The sequence below is a fragment of the Prunus persica genome, chromosome G6 (genome assembly GCF_000346465.2).
Source record: "Prunus persica cultivar Lovell chromosome G6, Prunus_persica_NCBIv2, whole genome shotgun sequence".
In the NCBI taxonomy this organism is placed as follows: domain Eukaryota; kingdom Viridiplantae; phylum Streptophyta; class Magnoliopsida; order Rosales; family Rosaceae; genus Prunus; species Prunus persica.
The window spans coordinates 19,613,761-19,627,252 of NC_034014.1; the positions used below are offsets into that span (position 1 = coordinate 19,613,761).

The window sequence follows — 13,492 nt, forward strand, 5'->3', positions numbered from 1 at the left end:
GCTTTCAGATGAGTCCGACGCAGACAGCTCCTCAACTTCAAAATCGACATAATTTGGTAAAAAGATTTACCCTCGTCTTCGACTCCAGCGTTGAAAGACCCAGCCTTAGAATCTCCCCCATACTCTACAGGTTCAATTCGAAGTTGGGAGTCACCCCTATTCCGATGTCGTCCCCCGACAGATGAAGCTCCATACTTTAAGAAAAAAGTCGAGTCCCCTATAGAGATAGAATCGGTGCAAGTTGGTAGAACTACAATGCCCTTATTTTTTTGTCTAGCAATATCATTTATACTCGAATTAGCAGCCATTTAACCTAATGACCCAACAACCAAGTTTGAGCCCAAAAGAGCTCCCCCTTTAGCCAAATTACGTATGGGCCCAAAGTTATTGGGTATGTCCAATAAAACATCCCAAGAACAGTCCCCAATTAATGTCGTGCCCTCATAACCCCTGAAACCACATGGCCCAGTCAAAAATTTTGAACCCACAGGAAAGCCCACCTTTCTCCCCGCCATAGTAGGCCCACCCACTTTAAGCTGTCGCATGTGTGTTGCACCCCTAATACCTTCATGTTGACCCCTAGCTAAATATTCTGCTTTATCGTGGTTTCCTATCTGCAAATTCCTTCCCATCTCATTAATGCCCACTTCCCTACATCCCTCTTCCTCCGCGGCCTCCCCCTTGCCCAGAGGAGACACAGAATGGTTCCCCATGCCTCTAATTTCAATGCCTCGAACCCCACCCACCATGTCACTTCCGAAATTATAAGCCTTTCTTGACCCATGACATGACTGCTCGTGCGTCAGAAACCGTCGCCCAGTGGGTAAGGAAAAATCAGAGGCCATCTTCAGGCCATGACGCCGATCGGCAAGATGAGGCTTAGGTTTGAGATGAGAATGGATTGCCGGCGACAATGGCCTAATTTGGACGAAGTGAACCTCGCCGTCATTTGCAATTCTCAAGTCGCTAGGAAGGAGACCAATCTCATTAGTTCTAACTCTTAATTTTGCATTAATCGGATACGCAAAGTTTGAAGTCCTCAAGTCAACTTCAATTAACCCTCCACACGCCTCACCAATTCGGTTGAAGAATTTTAAGGACCACCAATGGAGTGGTAGTCCAGTTATTGCAATCCATCCCCCATTGCTCACCACCTTCCTCAAATTATTTCCCAGACTTTATTTCCAAGAATACAGAAGCAAGTCAAAAGACCCTTCCATCAATACTTTTCCCACCCTTGCACGCCACTGAGCTTCCTCCATATTATCACAAACAAAGAAAGCTCTGTTATTCTGATAATGGAAAATCCCAACCTCTTTCTCAAGCCAACCAGATACAGCCTTTGCAATGTCATTCCAAGACTGGTGAACCACCTGTCTTTCACAAACCACCACACTTGCCCCAGGGAAAACCAGAGACCTCATCAGTCACTTGAGGTTCCACGGAATTCACCCTTGAGTTGTTGTTTGAAACCTTTCCAATCACATTTTCTACCGCCTCCTTGTAAGTTTTGCCAAACACCCTGTCATTGCCGCACGAAATAATGCAATCAAAGTCGTTTGATGGGTTGACTCTGTTCGAGGTGGATCGCCCAATCAAAATGACCTCTAAGTTTTCTTTCATCAAAGCCCAACCAAAGTTGTTTCGACCCTGAGGAACAACCATTGACTTGACAACACCGCAAACACATTTTGTCCGTCGCATGTGAGTACCCTTCCCGTTAAGAAGCTTCTCCACCCACACCTGATATGAGTCTCCTTTGATCTGACGGAAAAAACACAAATCATTGTTTTCCAATAGCACCTTCAACTATTTGACCAACCAATTCGCACACTTAAGCTCGAGGGACACATGAAACAGACGCTCTCTAACCCTTTCAGTAATCAGGATTGACCCCCCAAAGGAGAGATCATAAACCTTAAACCGAAATTCCTTTGCTTCAATGTTAAAGAGAGATCATAAACCATAGAAGCCACACAAACAACGAGATGCCCATTTTGGAAAGAATTTTTCATAGATACAATATTAAATTCATCAGAATCAACACCAAGCGGTGTCAATTCAGCCTAAACTTAACTCAAATGATTTTTTCAATCTCAAGCTAGGATTGGATCGCCTTGGTTTGTTTGTGGACACAACTCAAGCTTTTAGTTCATTTTAAAATGGCAGCAACAAAGAAATTTAGAAATTACATGTGGAAAAAAATATGGAATTTGGAGCTCATAATTTTAGTTTTAAATTCAATCTAAATGGTTGTCATTTCTAAACTTCCAAGAGAGTGAGAGTCTTAACACAATAAAATAATCATGTATGCCATCACAACTCCACCATCTCTACCACCATCACATTGACGTGGCAATGACCACAACCTTCACCGTCACGAACACTGCGATCTTTCCATGACCATCGCTGTCACCACCACCTTCACCACCCCTTCCATCACCTTCCCATGGCCACCACCGCCACCATGATTGTCACCATAACCACCCCCTACTACCAATGTCATCACCATCACTCCACCACCACCCACTACCATTATTGCGACCACCCCACTAGCATTAATGCCACCATCACCTCACCAACTTCTTACCATTATCAACCCCACTATATCACACATGATGATACCACCACTACTATAAGAAAATAAACGTTAAATTTTGTGCACAAAGAAGTGAGTAGCCACAAGTTTGACGTCCCTTTTGACTACTTCTATCTTGGGTGTGAGTTCATATGTTAAGATAATAACCCACATCCTCTTGATCACTTTAAGGTTGGAATAAGTAGCTAGGCAGGAGAATAAAGTGATTATAAAGTATACTTTTGGCCCACATACATGCACATAACTATAGTATTATACGGCGTATGAAATTCACCAAGAATAATTGGCAGCTGCAAAGTTGTGATTGTTTCTGAAGAATCATCATCGGAAACGGTGTATACTATAATCTCATTAGGTGAGCATAGATAATACTGATAGGTAAACATGAAAGACTCTTCGTCATAGTCCACAAATAAATATGTTCCGTGAAAGGGAAAAGGACCATTAGAGAACAAAGGACTAAGAACGGCGAGTGTTTCCTATTGTGGGTCGTCTTTTTTGACGTCAAAGCTAAGCACCTCAGGAAAATGAAGAGTGGTGAAGACAAGAATTCTAGGGCCCATAGTTGCATAAGATAAGTGGACACCGTCTTATACTCATGAATTTTCTTCATACAGAGCTGGTCCAAATCACTCATATAAGGAGCTAGGATATCTTTTGAAAAACCAAAGATGAGTGTGGCGAGTGGTATGGGGTTTCACATTGCCTGCAAAAAGAATTTTGGATCAGAAGACACTGTAACCCATAAAGTCGGGAATATACTCTCTAGCCATAGAAACCATAAATCGTAATTTACTATTGCCTTTAAAACAACTCAAGCATTTGTCTCTGAATGAAAAATTCCTAAAATAGTTAGGATTGGGACTAAGGTAGGACTATAACGATGATAACAAATCGCTCAATGCAATGGTATGGTTAACGTAAGAAACAACCATTTGCTTCAACTCCATTGAACATATATACAAGGACCTCTCCCGTCCTGCCAGATCTTCCATGCCGCCGCCGCTGCCTTCATTCCCCTTGAGCTTGTTGTTGCTTACGCATGCATTCCCCTTAAACTAATATAGATTTTGCTTTGAAGTTTTAGTACATTTAGTAATGAAAAAAAATATTGCCAACGGGGTCTAGCACAATAGAAAAGAGTCCTAAACCAATGACTTCAAGTTTGAACTCCTATAACTTTTGATAATATGTGTGTAAGAAAATCCCAAAATCTATCATTGGTATTCAAAAAAGATAAATTTGAAAAGAAAAATAAATTTGAAAAGGCACAAAAGGAAAGAGAAGCGCAAAATCCCGGATTGACGAAAAAATCCCAGCCAGGATTGACGTCAAAAAAAGTGGGCCAAGTATTATATTGACAACCCAACACAACATACAGAGTAAAATAAATAGTCAATTAGTCATTGTCCTCATTCACACACAAAAGAGTGACTGAGTGGCTGAGTGGAGTGGTAACGAGTCAAATAATTACTGTCCTAAATTGCTCTGCTTTCCATTCGTGCCTGCATTTTTCATTCACCTTCCTCAGAACCTTCCTTTACGAACTCTCTTTCTAAACTTTCCTTTCATATTTCTTCCCAAAACTCACTCTAAAAATTTCTCCTTCTATTTTTGCAATCTTCATCACACGCTTTCATCATTCCCTAAAGGCTAAGCCTTTTTGTCTTTTTGTTGCCACACCCTTCAGATCAAAGAGCAGTCACTTTTTTTGGCTTGTTGGCTATGGCCTATGTATGAGATACAAGTTGGCTCTGGTTGTGGGATTTCAGTGACTACAACACGCATCGAGTTCATGGCGGATACCAAGCGCTATGGTCTTGGCAATCAGTTGGGTCAGTTATGTTTTTCTGTAGTCATTTTTTCTGGTTTTTTTTTTTTTTTTGTGTGTGATTTATTTCTCATTTTCATGTGTTACTTGTTTATATGAATATTTTGATCCAAGTTGAATTCTGGTTTTCTGTTGTGTCCTTTGCTACTTTCGTTTTCCTTAGGAAAATGATATTTTTACTAGTAAACATATTTGTTTATTTTCTTTTCAAGATATTGTTGATTTATAGTTTTTCTTTTGCTAAGCCATGAAAATGCTATTGAGAATTGAAACACGGTGTTCAATTCCAGCCAGCGTGTAGACTGTTTCATCTAATCAGGGTCACAATTGAGTCTAATCCGGTCTTGAGTACCACATACTTGGTATTATTTTCCTTTGGAAGGAAGCTTCAGTTTGAGGAAAAAAATCTCAATTTTCATTGGAAATCATTGGCTAGAGCTGCAGTGAATTTATAAAATCTGCTAGCACAGAAACCAATCAAGTAGCAAGATAACTTTTCCGAACTCATCTTATCTAAAACTCTATTCTAATCTTATTCAAGGGTTTTGAGTTGGACTAATAAAACTTTGAATCAAGAGTTCAAATTTAAGTCAGCAAAACTCAGCCTGGCATCGATTAGGAATTCAAGAAGAAAGCTTCGTAGCTCCTAATCAAAACATAGGCTCTTAGATCCTTTAGCAGCATCCCTAATGCAAAGCAGTAGAAGTAGTCACTCACCACTGACACAGCTTAATAGTGCAGCTAGCTCTGACATGACATCCGCATCAACAACAGCAGCTAGCCATTTCTAATTGCTCTTAATTCTTTAGGAAATGACAAGGTACCTCACCCGTCCATACTATCCGAGTCCGCAAGAATAAAATCAGGAAATTTGGTCACTATGAGTGACCAAGGTTCTCAAGCAGAATTGTCTATTACTGATGCTGACCATTGGATTAGCACTTGAGTTCCCTCTAATGCTATTTCTTACATTTTGGCCAAATAGATTGCTTGAGAGAGTGTGACATGGTAAAACGTCTCTTCCATGCTTCTTATTTTTTCCTTAAGCCTAAGGAAGCTAGAAATTAGCAATCCTCCTTTCACATTTTCTAAAGACTATCATCAATCCATTCATCTTTTCAGATAATCTTTTGGTAGTCAGTCATATTGTAGGTTTTATTTCACCTTCTTGAATTATCCTACCAAATTCTTAAAGTCCATTTCTACAAACCTACCGAACATGTCCTTTACCCTTCTTAGTAATCTTGAAATATATAACAAAGTTGGTGAGTCGAAGTATTTAAAATTGACATGAGGGGTGGGTCAAATTGCAAAGGCAGGAAGGTGGTAAAAGCTAGGTTTGGCCATGGCCCCCCAACCCACCCCTGCAGCTTCCATAAATAGGGTGCTTAGATCACATTTTCTGCTTGGGGGTGGAGTGAATGGTCTTTTTCATGATGACTGAACCCTTTTGATGATTATATTTGAAGTTGGTGTCCACAAGTGTGCCTCTAGGTCTAGAGGACTCCATCCTGTAAATTATCTATCTTTTTTTTAGCTTTAAGTGTCTAAAATCATCTCTCTCTCTCTCTCTCTCTCTCTCTCTCTCTGTGTGTCTCACTTGGTTGTCATGTGGTTTTCTTATGTCAATGAATGAAGCATTAAAATATGATTATCTATTTTATATGGATTTTTATTAATTGTGATATGATGGATGCAGATATTGCACAGATACTCTTAGAAGCAAAACATCGCTGGCTACGCCCGGCTGAAATATGTGAAATTCTTCGAAATTATAAAAAATTTCACATTTCTTCAGAGCCTGCAAGTATGCCACCGGGTATGATTTTTCAGCTGCATTAGATTTGGCAATAAATATTGTTATTGAAGTCCCTTCTTTCCGCCACATGATAATGTAGCACTTTAGAAAAGTTTTGAAATGAAGCTAGTCTTTCAATTCAACTGCTAGTAATCTGTAAAAATTTTCATCAAACATGGCTTATTGTTATGTAGAAATTGTGTGGTAGTTCCTCTGCATTCACAATGATCTATCTGAGATTGTGCAGCTGTGCTATTACTATATGTTTGTGTACGTGATAAAGTATTGGATAGGCCTGGTTTTCTATTTTGAAAAATCAAATTCTGAAACATGGCATGGGAGTTGTCTCTTTTGCATTGTCGTCTGGCACGGGAGTTGTGTTTTGTATTGTTTTTGGTTTGATTTTTGTAGGTGTTACTGGCATTTATTTTTTAGCATAAAGGCTAACTGTTGCTTTTTTTTTAAGGTCATATATATTAGCATTGCATGAAGTTGTAATTGTATTTACTTTGCATATACTGTACAAATTTTAAATTTTATGAGATGTATGCTGAGATATGGTGTGCGTCTTGCTTTGATTGTATTGTTTTTAGTTTTATTTGGGTATGTATGAAAACCTACTGTGGCTTGACACACATAATTTGTTTTAGGTGGATCACTTTTTCTTTTTGATCGGAAGGTGCTTAGATATTTCAGGAAGGATGGCCATAACTGGAGGAAAAAAAAAGATGGAAAGACAGTGAAGGAAGCCCATGAGAGGCTTAAGGTAATCATCAAAGAATGGTGTCATAGGTTTTAAATGGCACATATAAATATATTACGCCAAATTTCCGCTTGAAATTTGATTGGAGCATATTGAAGAGCTTTGTTCGGGTAACTTTATTGTATGACCCAAGGATTTTGACATAAGATGGAAAGTAATGATACCAAACTTACATAGGGAGGAAGAGCTCTGGGATAAGATTGATGTGGAAAAAACAGTCATGTTGAATGTCAAAAACTACAATTTGAATCAAGATTGTGGTTTTAAATTTAAAGTATATAAGGGTTATGCGATTATATTATTCACGAATTCTCTGTAAAACAATAAACTTTGATGTTAGGGATGCAAACAGCCCGTCCACTTGTGAGTGTGAGTATCATGAAGGTCTTTTGGTGAATTTAAGATTGAGGTCACTCCATTATGGGATCATCAAAGTCAATGAATTAAGTTCAAACTCTTATTTCTCAGAAAGCCAAGCTTGGGCTGAACCTCAAGGCTGGTGTTAGGCTTCAGTTCAACAAAAATCTTGCTAGCCAAGTCTGTGCAGTCCAAAGCTCAACTTACTGCAGCTCACTTGCGCCCTTATTTAATGCCAAAATTAAGTACATAGAAGCAATGATACCAAACTGAATAAAATTGCTGCTTAGGAAAACAGTGGGGAAAGAAATTTGGTTTAGAATTTCATTAGGTAGGTGATAACATTTAGATACTAAAGATTTCTCAACTTTTTGTAACTTGCATCGAGAGTTACTTTGTTTAGGAATCCTTTGTTTTCTAGTTATATTTGTTGAATAATATTGGACTTTCTTTCAGGCCGGAAGTGTTGATGTGTTGCACTGCTACTATGCCCATGGAGAAGAAAATGAAAATTTCCAAAGACGCAGTTATTGGATGCTTGAAGAGTGAGTTTGTATTTTGCTATCAAAGATTTCTGTTCTCAAGCCTTAGGAGTTTGCATATATATATATATATATATATCTCTCTCTCTCTCTCTCTCTCTCTCTCTCTCTCTCTCTCTCTCTCTCTCTCTCTCTCTCTCTCTCTCTCTCTCTCTCTCTCTCTGTGGATGTGTTTGCATGTACAGGCATGCTCCCATGACTGCTTGCTCATTTGAACATGAACATTTAGTCTCATATGCTAATGATTCAATAATGGTGAAATTTTATTTGCATGTCTGACCTACTTGGTCATTGCTGCAGGGATCTGCAACACATAGTTCTCGTCCACTACCGGGAAGTTAAGGTCATGCTTTATTCTATCGTTTCATTCTTGTGGTTTTCCCATTTAGTTATTGAGATCCTTCCACCCTTTATGTTATTATCATTTTAACATAGGAGTTATCGTTATACCATTTCAAGGTAAAACTGACGATGTTATACAAACCTAGTGTATTTTTAATAATTGGATCCAAGATGTGATCCATGTTTGAATCAATGCTGATAAAGTAGGCACTTAGTGTAAAAGGATCATCATCTGAAGAAAATGAGAAGTTTTCAAGGGCTTTAGTAAAAGTGGGTCCACTTGCTTAAATCCAAATCAATCTGAAATATCTGATTCATGGATTTAATTCTTACACTCATGCTATCTAGTGTTTGACTATAGGATACTTGTGCATTTCTTGTTGTCATTTGTGTGATTCAGGCCTTAATGTGCTTACAAATTAATATGAATATACAAGCTTAATTTCATTACCGTGTTAATTTTTTATTTTCCTAATGGATATCCATGTTCTGGGTATTCACTTTTATTTTTATAACTTGTTCAGGGAAATAGGACAAACTTTAACCATACTAAGGGAACTGAAGAAGCTGTTCCTTATTCCCATGAAACTGAAGAAATTGCACTCAATTCTGAGATGGAAAATTCTGTTTCTTCTAGTTTCAATCCAAATACTTTCCAAATGCGTTCCCAAGCTACAGATACAACAAGCTTGAGTAGTGCTCAGGCATCAGAATTTGAAGATGCTGAATCAGGTGAGTTGTACATTTCTTTTTCTGCAGTTTGTCAAAATTCCTTTTATTTTTATAAATATTTTGCAGGAACTAAACCTTTTAATTCATTTTCCAGCTGCACATTATATATATTTCTTCTTGTTATCAATATTTTAACTTGGTATATGGTGCAGCATATGATCACCAAGCAAGTTCCCGGTTACAACCTTTTCTCGAATTACTACAGCCTAAGGCTGAGAAGATCAATGCTGGATTCTCTGATGCATTCTATCCAATGTCGTTTTCAAGTAAACTTTTTTCCTTATATTTCAAAATCTGTCCGTCTCAATGGATGAGTGCTTTTAAATGGCTACTATTTGTTGAATTAAATGGAATACCAACTTCATGGTATGATAACAGATAATTATCAAGAAAAATTGTCAGCCATTCCTGGGGTGAATTTTGGCTCACTTACTCAAGCATACAAGAGGGAAGATGGTAATGATGCTGGTGTTAACTATGAGCCCACCAAAAATCTTAACTCTTCGCTATGGGAGGCTGCCCTGGAAAACAGTGCTACTGGATTTCAGTCTTTGTCTTTTCAGCCATCATTTTCAGCAACACATTCTGATACGATGGGGATTATCTCTAAGCAAGAAAATGGGATGCTTGGGCACCTTTTCACAGACAGTTTTGAGAAAAAGCAGATGTGTGAGAGTAAACCAAGGGTCCAACAAGGTTGGCAGGTAAGGATAAGTTACTTACACATTTAATGCTGGCAACAAATTTTTTAATTCTAGGGCTATGGAATTGCAAATTCATGTGTATTTAAGGATGGTAGATACGTCTGGGAATCTGATGTTTCATTCACAAGTGAAATCTGGTGGGACATGGATAGATATAGATGGTGATGGAATTTGTTTTATATGGTTTCACCATAAAAGATATTTTCTCAACAGTTTTGAGTTTTTATATTTTTAGAATTAATTTACAGTGACAATATTAAAGATCATGGAAGCAAGTTATACTGATTCTGGTTATGCATAAGAAAGCTATACACATGGTCAAACCTAATTAGGCAGGGGGTTCTACAAATATTTGATGTCTCGTTGTTTCAAACTGTTACTAACAAATTTTTGAGATGTCAGTTTTTAAATTATTTCTGATATTGCCAAGTTTCTAGAACTTATTTTGAATGAAATTATAAATTGATGAAAATTATCAATGTAATTAGGTATGGGAAGTGTTGCCAAAGTCCTCAAATCCTACCTAATGATTTCAAAATTGTGTAGCTTGGTACTGGTAATTTAAATAATTATATTATATGCAATAGTTGGTTATATAAGCATACTCAGAATACACAGTTTATGGAGGGGAGCGCTATTTGGGTTCCCCTTCCAACACTTAGCACCCCTGCAGCACGTTTAATGGGGAGCACTAGTAGTGCTCTCCTTTATGGATTACTTTTGTCTTTCCAAATTTTTCTGTTTGTTCATACTTTAGTTTGACTTTCCAACAGACTTTGGAAGAAAACTCATCATGTTCATCCAGCTGGCTTATGGATCGGAACTTGCATTCAAATACAGTAGATGATGTCTCCAGCTTCCATGAAGGACTCAATGCTGCTAATTTACTCAATTCTCTAGCGCCTTGCCATATGAATTCTGATAAGACAAATGATTATTCTATACCAAATGACCTTCAAATACAGCCTTCAACCACTGAGCAAGAATATTATCTAAAGTCCATTTCAAAGAGAAATGAGACCATAGAGGGAAAAGCCAATCACGCTTCTGCTATAAAGCCTTTGTTAGATGGCCCATTCACTGAAGGCTTGAAGAAGCTTGACAGTTTCAACCGATGGATGAGTAGAGAACTTGGAGATGTGGATGACACACAAACACAGTCCAATTCTGAGACCTACTGGGATACTGTTGAAAGTGAGAATGGGGTTGATGAGTCCAGTGTTCCCCTGCAAGTACGCTTGGATAGCTATATGCTGGGGCCTTCTCTTTCCCAAGACCAGCTCTTTAGCATTATTGATTTTTCACCAAACTGGGCATATGAAAACTCTGAAATCAAGGTAATGTATAATTTAATCTTCCCTGCAACTGTATCAAATACATCTTTGAATGCATCATCTGATCTTGGTGGGAAACAACCAAGGGATTTAAAGAGAGCTGTACTTTTGTGTAAGAGTTATATTCTAGTTTAGTTTCTCAAGTATCACAGAATTGTCTCATTTAGTCCTCAATTTGTGCAGGTTCTGATCACAGGAAGATTCTTGAAGAGTCAACAAGCAGAAGCTTGTAAATGGTCATGTATGTTTGGGGAAGTTGAAGTTCGTGCTGAGGTTATAGCAGATGGTGTTCTTCGTTGTTATACACCCGTCCATAAGGCTGGGAGGGTTCCATTCTATGTGACATGTTCCAATAGGCTAGCGTGTAGTGAAGTGAGGGAATTTGAATACCGAGTTGGCCAAATTCCGGATTATGATGCTAAAGATGATAACAGTGGCTGCACAAACGATATACTTAGTATGCGGTTTGGAAAATTGTTGTCTCTAAGCTCTACGTCTCCAACTTTTGATCCCAACAGTCTGGCAGAGAATTCGGTGTTGATCAATAAAATTGATTCATTGCTGAAAAATGACAATGGTGAGTGGGACAGGATGCTACAGCTTACCTCAGATGAAGACTTTTCCTCGGAGAGAGTAGAGGAGCAGTTGCTTCATCAGCTACTTAAAGAGAAGTTGCATGTGTGGCTCTTACAGAAGCTGGCTGTTGGTGGGAAAGGCCCTAGTGTACTAGACGAGGATGGCCAAGGTGTGTTACATTTTGGAGCAGCTCTTGGCTATGATTGGGTCTTGCTGCCCACAATAACTGCCGGAGTCAGTGTCAATTTTCGTGATGTGAATGGATGGACGGCTCTTCATTGGGCAGCTTCTTGTGGCAGGTGAGCACCTTATAAACTCTTTCTTTCAGTTTATTAGATATTATCTTCATTCTTGACTTATTTATTTAGTTTTGTCTGATTTTAACGTGTTTTGTTTCCTTATTTTCTTGTAATTAATATCAGAGAACGCACAGTTGCTTCCCTCATCTCTCTTGGTGCAGCTCCCGGAGCATTAACAGATCCAAGTACCAAATACCCTACTGGCAGAACACCTGCAGACCTAGCTTCTGCAGAGGGCCACAAAGGAATTGCTGGTTATCTTGCAGAATCTGCTTTGAGCGCCCACCTTTCATCTCTTAATTTGGACATCAAGGAAGGCAATAATGCTGGGATTTCAGGAGCCAATGCAGTACAAACAGTTTCAGAACGAATTGCAACTCCTATCGGGAATGGGGATTTAACGGATGGGCTTTCCCTGAGGGATACTTTAACTGCTGTCTGTAATGCCACCCAAGCTGCTGCTCGTATTCATCAAGTGTTCAGGGTAAAATCTTTTCAGAGGAAGCAGTTGAAAGAATATGGTGGCAATGAATTTGGAATTTCAGATGAACATGCACTGTCACTCATTGCAGTGAAGTCACATAAGCCAGGGAAACGTGATGAGCATGTTGATGCTGCTGCAATACGAATTCAAAATAAGTTCCGTAGTTGGAAGGGTAGAAAAGACTATTTGATAATCCGACAACGTATTGTCAAAATTCAGGTATTTGTCATGATTCTCTTGTTAATAAGGATTGTGGTCTACTTCAATTTTTCAGGCGTTTTATCTTCCCCATATTTCTCACATAGGCATTGTTCCTTACTCAAATCCAGTCTTGAAATCTAACTTCTAATTTATTGATAAAAGGCTCATGTAAGAGGCCACCAGGTGAGGAAAAACTACAGAAAGATAGTGTGGTCCGTAGGAATTGTAGAGAAGATTATTTTGCGTTGGAGACGAAAAGGAAGTGGATTGCGTGGGTTCAAGTCAGAGCCACTTATTGAGGGCCCCAGCATACAAGTTTCATCCTCGAAGGATGATGATTATGATTTACTGAAAGAAGGAAGGAAGCAAAATGAGGAAAGGTTGCAAAAGGCCCTTGCTAGGGTGAAGTCCATGGTTCAATATCCTGAAGCAAGAGATCAATACCGTCGGCTACTTAATGTTGTTACTGAGATAAAGGAAACCAAGGTAAAGAAGAGCCTCTCTTCTTGCCCACTTGGGCTATAAAGCATTTGTTTTTTGTTGAATGAATTCTCTAATTTCAATGACATTGCAGGTGGTATGTGATAGTGCTGCGAATAGTTCAGAAGGGAGAGCTGATATGGATGATGATCTCATAGATTTTGCAGAATTGTTGGATGAAGACATTTTCATGCCTACAGCAGGTCCATAGTGATCTCTGGTTAACCCTATGATATCCTCTTGTAAAATCTGCAGTGCATTAGTATCAGTACATGCTTTGGCATTTAATTTATTCACCGGTGGTCTAGAAGCATGTTTTAATGCTCTTGTATATGTTTAGAAAATTTATTTATCTAAGAAAGTTAAACATAATGAGTTTATGTTGTTAATTTTTGTCCACCTCATTGCGTTGCATGTTGTTTTTTCACCTCCCGTTTAATGTTCTGAGAA

The 13,492-nt window shown here is 38.6% G+C and overlaps 1 protein-coding gene across 1 annotated transcript; it reads left to right on the forward strand.

Moving 5' to 3' along the window:
- Positions 4,103 to 13,441, forward strand: LOC18773983 (calmodulin-binding transcription activator 3). The gene is made up of 13 exons (XM_020566022.1): positions 4,103 to 4,434; positions 6,130 to 6,249; positions 6,879 to 6,994; positions 7,805 to 7,893; positions 8,191 to 8,233; positions 8,757 to 8,964; positions 9,117 to 9,230; positions 9,343 to 9,668; positions 10,442 to 11,005; positions 11,186 to 11,877; positions 12,001 to 12,580; positions 12,725 to 13,048; positions 13,137 to 13,441. Exons 1-13 carry the CDS (start codon positions 4,332 to 4,334, stop codon positions 13,251 to 13,253), a joined length of 3,396 nt encoding a protein of 1,131 aa, XP_020421611.1. The 5' UTR covers positions 4,103 to 4,331; the 3' UTR covers positions 13,254 to 13,441.

Excerpts from the sequence above, each read along its gene's own strand:
- LOC18773983 (XM_020566022.1), top strand. The coding sequence starts at position 4,332 with ATGTATGAGATACAAGTTGGCTCTGGTTGTGGGATTTCAGTGACTACA. Across the intron at positions 9,669-10,441 it reads GGGTCCAACAAGGTTGGCAG|ACTTTGGAAGAAAACTCATC; the intron begins GTAAGGATAAGT and ends ACTTTCCAACAG. Across the intron at positions 11,006-11,185 it reads ATGAAAACTCTGAAATCAAG|GTTCTGATCACAGGAAGATT; the intron begins GTAATGTATAAT and ends CAATTTGTGCAG.